We start from the raw sequence: 9584 nt of genomic DNA on the forward strand, positions 1-9584 counted from the left end.
ATAGTTACACACTATTTATATGCAGAAAACAACTAACTCTAAAAACACTTACAACTCTAGGATTGCCAATCATGTATAAAACAGCTGAGGACATCGAGCAACTACTATCAAAACTTATGAATACTCACGTCTGTAAAGGTAACGAAGGTTTCGATGAGCTAGACTTATCAAGGGATAAATCGATATTAGACCCTATCTCAAAGACTGTTAGGCACAAGAACTGTAGTTATGTACTATACAATAAACAAAAGTGTGCAAACTGTATCAGACATAGAGACAGCCTAAGGATAAGACTTAAGCGACTTAAGAATACCAAAAGTGAATCAGCTAAAGCCACCAGAACCGCTTCTACCTCGTATGCTCCTCTGCAGTCTCTGCCACGAGATCAGCTCTTAATTTGTGCTAGAAATCAGAGTGAAGAACTTAACAAACTGAAAATTGACAAAAAAAGGTACCGGCGGCAGCGACTTGAAAACTATATGGACAGTGTAGGGGTGAGTGTTGATAATAATGAAGACAATGATATCTGTAAAACTGCAAAATGACTAATAGCAATAAAGGACCAAAGTTTGACAGCGAGTTGAAAGAGCTATTGTGGAATCAACAAGTGAAACAAGCTAAACTTAAAAGCTCTAAAAGTATGAAATGGCACCCTATGATAATTCGTTGGGCTTTGACACTCCGTGCACATTCTTCATCTTCATATACATACATGCATAGCTCTGGATTAATCTCGTTACCAGCAGAATCGACATTGAAAACCTACACATCTTACAGAAGCTTTAAGCAATGGCATTGACAATGACAATATTAGTTTATTAAGTGAACAATTAGGTAGTAAGAGGAGTATCACCCTATTGAATGACGAAGTCAAGATCAAAGAAGGTTTAGTTTACCAGAAGTCTTCAGGAGAACTTATAGGTTTTGTAGAGATTGGTAGTTTAAATTCAGCTCTGGGCAATCTTGAGACAGATATTGAGTCATCTCCAAAGCTACCCACAGAACTATTAACATCTTTGCACAACATCCGCGCACCGTCTACTTTGTCAGTGATGTTCCCCACTTATTGAAGACAACTAGGAATTGCATCGAGAACAGCCATGGTAACTGCAATAGTAGAAACCTAGTGATGAGTTAGTTTAAATTATACATTGCACATCCCAATAGACATACACTGTCACTCATCTTTAGCGGCACTGACTTGACTAGATATTAATTCTCGTGTCTTCTAAAAGCAATCACAGTGTTCTTATTATGGTCATAATATTATTGTTATAACACTGTGTTGAATCAAGCCATACATCATAAATCCTTTCAGCTTCCAATTGTGGAGCCAGTCACTAATTACATTGTTTTTATTGGAGACATGACAAATTACATAAAATGTGGTTTCTTAATCTCATCTCCTTCCAATTTTTCTTATGCCTTGTCATTATGCCTAATCTTAGCAGTAGTATTAGGTGTTAATGTTCAATTAATGTTTTATCTTTGCAATTTTTTTCAACTTTTCAACTATAATTATTATAATAGGCCAATCTTATATAATTGCTGGGTGATAGCATTGATATAATTATATCATTGACGACAACCCTTTTCATTTAAATGTCCTAAGGCTGCCACTGAATCACCCATCTTCCTCCAACTTTAAAACTGAAACATTGTCGCATTGTAGGAAAAAACAGTTTTCTTTTATTTACTTCATTCTAGCTTCATAAGAAGTCTGTTAAATGGAGCCACTTTACAGGCCTATTTGAGCATACCCTCTGTCATACCAGCTTCACTCACCTGCATAAGTTGTCAGCTCAACATGTCAAGCTCAACCCATATGCTAGAATGAGGATTAACCTAGTCGCACAGGTAAATATAATAAGTTTATATGTGACCACAGCACAACTTAGTGCCAAAGCTATGCGCACAGCAATTTTTGATGAAAATAATATTGCTTGATTGGTTTACGATGCTTGGACACAGTTCCTACCAGTATTTATCCGCATGCCTTGAAATCAATGTTATAAACATTAATGCCATTGCTGAAACTGACTCCAAGAAGTTTATTACAGTTTGCAATTTGAAAGTCAAATCGCCTTTATCAATCCATGATATCACTTGTCATTGTTTCATTACATCCAACTGTTTTTTTTCAGGTTCTTAGCCAATCTGTTGCCAATGGGATGCGGCAGATGAATGACCCTGAGCTGTCATCTACTATAGAGATCATAGAGATGTTCAACTAGGCGTTTGATTGCTTAAATGTAAGATACAGAGGTGAGGGCATACATTCAAGGTGTGAGTGGCGAAAACCATACAGATCCTTGGATGATAAGCGCTTCAAAGTAAGTTGAACATAATGTGATAGCCTTTTACTGATCAGAACAAACAAAAAATAACGATGTCTTGTTGTGTCAGATTATCTTTTCTTCTAGTGGCTTGAAGACAGCTTCTTGGCATGGTTAGATGGATAGACAGCTGAGGTTGACGGTGTCTCTGATCTAAGTGATAAGGAGAGAGCACGTTGTTTGTTGAGCAGTCCCACCATCACTGGATGGAAGATTACCTGTAAGTAATTTTATTCTGCTCCTGTCGAATACTGTCTTTTCTAGTATTTGGCTCATTGACCCACCATCAGATCTGTTTGTACTAGATTAGCAATGTCTACAATGGTGTTATTTACCATTTATGAAAGTCATGTTAAGGTTCAAAATGCTCAGCTGTTTGAGAAACACTTGGAGGAGCACAATACCTATGAATTCATTTATTTTTACCACAGGTAGATCATTTGTGATGCTAGCCAAATAGCTACTGGTTGAAAATGACTGCAGAATATACATACTGTGAGAAAGACTGCTCTGCCAAGACAACATTGAACAATACTTCGCCAGCCAACACAGCAAAGGAGACACCAACAATTCTCTCACAGCTTCCTCCTACTCTTTGAATGAGCGTAATCTCTCAATCACCAGAGACCTCCAGATACCATCAACAAGTGGTAATTGTCGAGGCGGGGTACTTAAAGCTGTACCAACAAAAGTAGACAATACAACTCACCCTAGTGAGCTGAAATGTGCGGTACACTATATGACTTTATTGTACCACTGCTAGTGAGAAGTGAGTGCCTACTCATACCATAATCTCAAACAACACAAGATAGACAAAAAGGGCACAGCCAATGACATAAGAGTAAGGCTTACTGCCAGTAATGAACACATTCCAAAGGCAAACCACAACTATGTAACAATGCCCGCTACAAGCGCAAGCTGTATGTCATGACTTTCTTCTTTCACCACAGCTCCCCCTGATCCTATAGATCACAAAACCCTTTTTTCCTTTTACTCTACGTAAAAATCTGCTAGCCACTTTGGCGGCCTACGATCTCGTGTTTCACTTCTACTGGTAACTGTGTTATCTACCACCGATACTGGCGGGTGACTATTACTGCGTACGGCCAAATCACTATGCCTTTCAACATTTGCCAAATCTGCTTCTATACATTCATCATTCTGGAAAATCTCAATTTCCCTGCTATCGTCGTCCTCACTTTCTCTGCAAGCGTGACGCAGATCTGCAACATGACGAGTCATCTTGTCAACTTCCACAGCAGTGTTTGATACTAGTGCAGTCACTGTACCTAACTTCCATACAGATGTGCACTTTACATTTGCTGGCTTGACATATACCTGATCACCTACTCTAAATGGGTTACAGGTCACATCTCGCTGTCGTCGCATACCATTTCCCTCTCCAACTAATCTATGCAGCCTAGGCACATACGCATATAACTTCTTTGCCGGCACCACTCCTTCAGCATTAGGTAAATTGTTGTAGTAGAATACCATGTCACTGATACTACCACCCGAGCATGCAGCCATACGCTTGATTGTCCTGTGGATTCGCTCAATTATTCCGTTACCAGATGCACGATATGCACAACTATATATGTGTTCTACTCCCCATGTTTGCAACAATGACTCAAAACGATTGCCACGAAAACAGGGTCCGTTGTCTGAAAGCACTTCGACAGGAGGCCCTCTTTCTCTAAACAGGCGAGCTAGCTGAAGTGACACTGCATCTGCTGTCTCATTTTGTAGTCTTACCCATATTGAAAATCTGCTTGGACCACAATCTATAATAGTTAGGTATGATACATTCCTGTAGTGACATATATCTGTAGCAAGCCGTTCCCAAACTCCTTCTACCTTCAAATTTCCCTTAGTTCATTGCATGGGGGCAGGATCCACCCTTTGACATGCCGGGCAATTTTCAACAATGTTTTTTACAGCCTTCCTGCTCACCCGTTTACCTAACCTTTGCTCAGCAATATACAAGGTTCTGTCGATCCCAAAATGGTGCAGGTCATGGGTTTTCCTCACATCGTCATAACTAGCGGCATTATCCACTACTGCTACATTGGCTACTTTAGTAGTATTCACTAACCATTTCTGCCTCACCCTGGTTAACACGTCAGCTTTGTTGCTGGATGAGTTAACCAATTTGATGGTTAACTCTACCTCATACTCATCAATCAGCTGTGCAATTAGCCCCAACCTACGCCTCACTATCATTTCGCACAACCCGCTAACCTTCGGTCGATGACTATCCGTTATAACAGACTGCACCCATGCATAAACTGACTTGGAATCGGTGACTACAGTTAATCTTTTCAGGTTCCATTTCATGGCCAAATTTAATCCCTTAACCACAGCATCCAATTCTGCTACATTTATGTGTGCTCCATCATCCTCTTTCCTTAACCAAGACGCATCCTCGACCACAACATCACCTACTTCTATACAAACCCCAACAGCAATGCTACTAGCATCACACCACACTGTTCCATGGTCACAGCCTGGTACCATCCATACACCTCCGACGGGATCATGTTCTTCTGTGTATTTCAATGTCTCATGAAGCATCCCTACCACATCATTTGGTATGTCGCTATCCCACTCAACTACAATTGCTAAACGCTTCATATAACTGCATGACACGCGCAGCCAGCCCGCTACTGGATAATGGCCGGTTAGCTTGCCACAAACAGAAAACAGCTCTCGTTTTGTAACTTTAGTGCCAACCGCTGGCAAGGGTCCATCTCTCGACCATCTCACTTCAGCACCATTTGTAGTCACCCTTAACCCTAATACCCGTGCATCAGACAATGGTACAGGTTCCTTTGTGACTAACCCAAAAACTTGACAAATGGTGCTGCACTCGCTTTGCAGACACAACAGCCTCATTGACAAAATTGTCGTCGACATAGTGATCAGTACCTTTGGCCACAATTTCGTCTAACGCTAAAACTTTTTGTAGTATAACTGACATAATCTTTGGAGCCACATTTAACCCAAACCCCACTCGAGTCATGACATACAACTTACCCTTGTAGTTCACAGCCTGAAACCTATGAAGGTCTCCATGTACATGTAACTGCAGGTAAGCTTTCTTTAAATCCAAAACACATGCATTGTCACCAAGTTTACGCCAACTCCTTATTTTATCCTGGCACAGTGCCACATCACACCCTGGATGATTGCTAATGTAACTGTTTAATTCTTTGCTATAGTCCATCACAGGGCGAACTTTGGTTGGTTTGTTTGGCTGGGCGGCAGCCATTAGCGGTATGACTCCTGTTACCTTTCCATGTAATTTCTCATTGTGAGGCTGTAGCCATCCATTGTTAATCCATTGTTCTACTTCCAGCTCGTACGCCTTCTGTTTGTCTTCAGCGACGCGATACTCGGCACAATTGTTTTGCAACACAGGCTCTTTTGCTAACCACGTCCAGCTTACTGTCCACTTTGAGCCATTGAAGACAGCGTTAAAGTCTTTGTCGTCGATTACTACTGTTTCCTTTTTGTTCATAAGTAACTTTTGTTGATTTTCAAGTACTCCAACATTGATCACTCTGGTAGATGCCATAAAACTCACATCACAGCTCTGGGAGACCACCATGCCACCAAGTCTTATAATGGCATCCATACCGAGAATCATGGAACACACCAAATACGGCGCCACGAGACACTTTAGCTCAATTGTTTGACCCTCGGCTGTTACTTGTAATAATGCTTCCCCCGCACATTTACCAACATGTCCGCTTAGCATAGTCATTAGCTGAGGTGGCCCTTGCAATTGTAACCCTAGTCGGTGAATCAAATCTTGGCGGATAACAGACTGTTCACATCCGCTATCAACTAATGCCACATTGTCATGTCCTTGAATTTTAACAGAGTTGAATGGTAACATTCTGCTTACTTCAGGGCAGGGGGAGCATCCAGCAACAATACTCCCCCTTTGTCATTTCCCTGTTCTTGTTTACAGTGTCGGCTGATGTGACCAAATTGCTGGCATCTGTAACATTGAACTTGCCGCCTTGCATTGTTGCGGTTGCTCGCACCACCCTGGCGATAGGTATGCCCAACCTTAGAACATCCGTAGCAAGTACTGTCCTTCTTTGTATAGCCAATAGCACAAGAACCAGAATCTGTTGCTCTGCTGGACATCATCATTCTCGCTTGGCTAACCAGATCCGTCAAGCTTAGCTTCTCCACAGATGCTACAGATTTTAGCTGGGTAGTGATCTCATCGGGTAGCCCAGCAACAAAAGCGCATTTTAAGAGCGGTTCCGGTTCTGTCTGGCCAATTAAGGCCACTAACCTTTGTAAATCGGCCAAGTACACATCCACAGTTTCCCCATCGACCAATGTTCGTGTTCGTAACTGTTCGTATGCACTAAAACTATTATCACTGAATGCTTGGAGTAGCTCTTCTTTTAGCTTCGTATAATTGCCTTTAGTACTGTCATCTAGCTGATTATAGACAGCAAATGCTGGCCCGGAAAGAAATAACGGCAAGAATGATACCAAATCCTCTGCTTTTTGGAGCTTTGCTATCAACTCGAGTTTGTCGCACCACTCTCCAAAGTCCCCACTAGTTTTATCTTCATAACGCTGTACTAAATCTGAAAGCTTCACTGTCATAATGCCGAAATAGCTTGAGCTGAAATGTGCTGTACACTATATGACTTTATTGTACCACTGCGAGTGAGAAGTGAGTGCCTACTCATACCATAATCTCAAACAACACAAGATAGACAAAAAGGGCACAGCCAATGACATAAGAGTAAGTAAGGCTTACTGCCAGTAACGAATACATTCCAAAGGCAAACCACAGCTATGTAACAATGCCCCGCTACAAGGCAAGCTGTATGTCATGACTCTCTTCTTTCACCACACCTAAGAAGAGAAAAAAGGTCACATTGCTATGAACTCTAATCTTATTGCAATCGCTGGCATTGGTTTACCCCCTGGATAGGCATTATTATCTAATTTATGCCCTTTATTTATTATCTCACCCTGTCTGTTTGGTGTTTTTTACTTCATGCTCATTTCAACACCAAACATTCTATACCTTGTATTTATTATTTTACCATGTCTGTTTGTTGTCTCTTTACTTGATGGACTGCTCCACTTGGTGCTCATTTCAACACCAAGTATTTTATACTTTGTGTAAATTTTCTTACCATATTTACTTGGTGACCTGCAACTCCTGGTGCTTTTGTTTCAACCAAACATTCTATACCTTGTACTTATTATTTTACCATGTCTGTTTGGTGTCTCTTTAGGCCTACTTGGTGGACTGCTCCACTTGGTGCTCATTTCAACACCAAGTATTTTATACTTTGTATACATTTTCTTACCATATTTACTTGGTGACCTGCAACTCCTGGTGCTTTTGTTTCAACCAAACATTCTATACTTTGTATTCATTATCTTACCTGCTTGGCATTTCTTAACCTGGTGGCTGTATTCACTTGGTGATCATGTGAACACAAATCATTTGTATTTATTGTCCTACCATGTCTGTATGGTGTTTCTTCTGTATCACTAGTTAAAACCAAACTAACTGTTTTGTGTTACAATATTTCTTTCATTTCTTCTAATATTAACTAGATAATCTTTGAATTATAACTTTTATTCTTGTAACAAAAAATCACTAGATAGCAAGGCTTAGTATATACATATCTATACAAATGTGTGCTGGCATTGAGATTTTGTCTCAAACTAGCCAATGGTTTACAAGGTCTATTGCTAGTTTGAAAATAATCATGATGTTTTTTAAGCATGGAGACATATGCGGACATTAAGGAGGCAAACTTAATACAAAAAAACTTGAACAAAATATCAGAATCTTGTGAATGTATTAAGTGTGTTTGATCTTTTCACAAATCAATCAAGTTAGAGTCCTGAGTTAATAAAGAAAATAGCTTGTCTCTGATGTTAAAGTTTGATTCAAATGTTTGGGTCAAAAAACGTGTGCAAAGACATTCCATAACCAAAAGCAAATCATAAAAAGCATATCTTACCATATAATAAACCTACCACCCCTTGACTGCATTTCTGTCCACTGAGCATAATCTGCATTATTAGGTGAGCATGTCCATGCCTCTAAAGTGTCATGTAAACCTGTCATTTTAATTTTAGAGAGTTTTTCTAAAAAATATCCCTCAACATAATGCAAGGTTGAGCGAGTGTCATCGTCGATGTTGATGTCTGTCTTTATGAGGTTAGGAAGAGTTGTAGGTTTGAGCTTGAGGGCTAGATGTGTAGTTAAGTATTTCAAGTAGAACCTATAAGAAAGTCTGCTTAACTTGAATTCAGAGTGTCTGGGTCTCATGGCGTGCAGGGCACCTGTACTGTTGTGGCGATCTTTAGAGATTATATTCGTAAGAATAGCTAGAAGGGAGAGTAGCGCGGCCAGTCTTTTAGATATCCAGTCCTTGATTTCTGTTACATGATTCATAGCCTTATCACCAAGCGTCTTCTCTATATCTTCAACAGATAACTCTGAAAGTAGAAATTCATAATTGATAAAAATCCACCCAGATATCATAACGCCACTAAAAAGCGAAATTTTTTAAGGTATGCGCTCTCCCAATGTACATAGCCAATGTATCCATTTAACAACAGTAGGATCAACAGGCTAAGTAGGCTGTAAGTCTTAGCATATAAGCAGGGTTGGCTCAGTTTAAACCAAACTGAGTGATTTAAACCAGAGTGAAAAAACCGGCTATTATGGTTTTTTCATTATTTTTGGTGAAAAACATAATATTTTACGCTCCTAGTGGTTCATGTGCGGTAGAAATGCAATTAAATGTAATTATCAGCTGTGGAAGTTTATTTAGGACACAGTAGTAAATTGATGGCAAAGCTCAAGTTGAAACTACAGTACATGAAATCCTAGTACAACAGTGAATTTCATTTTCAATTGGTTTTATCAAGTGATATGACGATCTCTTTACTGATGAAATATAAAAACCCTGTGAAATATACTAATCCAATCATCGTCTCTAATAATGAATGAATACTTTTTCAAGTCTAGCCAGTGAGAAAGGATTACTTATAATTAGAAATTAAAACAATAAAATCTCTTTGGGCAAAAGCTTCAAGTTTGCAAACTAATATTTCATTTATTGGGCACAAGCCAAAATAGTTGGACTGTTAGAATTCAGTTTATTAAGTTTTTTGCTCTTTGAAAAGTTAAAGTTGTGCCTCAAACTTCCAACATGTATCTCAAGCAGGATCCCGTTTGGC

At 39.7% G+C, this 9584-nt stretch overlaps 1 protein-coding gene and 1 long non-coding RNA gene across 2 annotated transcripts; one reads left to right on the forward strand and one right to left on the reverse strand.

Annotated features, from left to right (window-relative positions):
- Positions 1-2147: 2147 nt before the first annotated feature.
- Positions 2148-2845, forward strand: LOC137392293 (uncharacterized). The gene is made up of 3 exons (XR_010978221.1): positions 2148-2333; positions 2424-2556; positions 2772-2845. It is a non-coding gene; the product is annotated as an uncharacterized lncRNA (long non-coding RNA).
- A 1366-nt stretch (positions 2846-4211) lies between these two features.
- Positions 4212-6237, reverse strand: LOC137389646 (uncharacterized). Its single transcript, XM_068075708.1, has 2 exons — positions 5373-6237; positions 4212-5131 (listed from the first exon to the last, which is right to left on the reverse strand). The coding sequence occupies exons 1-2, from the start codon at positions 6235-6237 to the stop codon at positions 4212-4214; spliced, it is 1785 nt and encodes a 594-aa protein (XP_067931809.1).
- Positions 6238-9584: the final 3347 nt, after the last annotated feature.

This window comes from Watersipora subatra, chromosome 3 (assembly GCF_963576615.1).
Source record: "Watersipora subatra chromosome 3, tzWatSuba1.1, whole genome shotgun sequence".
In the NCBI taxonomy this organism is placed as follows: domain Eukaryota; kingdom Metazoa; phylum Bryozoa; class Gymnolaemata; order Cheilostomatida; family Watersiporidae; genus Watersipora; species Watersipora subatra.

Excerpts from the sequence above, each read along its gene's own strand:
- LOC137389646 (XM_068075708.1), bottom strand. The coding sequence starts at position 6,237 with ATGTTACCATTCAACTCTGTTAAAATTCAAGGACATGACAATGTGGCA. Across the intron at positions 5,132-5,372 it reads TCAGGCTGTGAACTACAAGG|GGTTAAGGGTGACTACAAAT; the intron begins GTAAGTTGTATG and ends CACGGGTATTAG.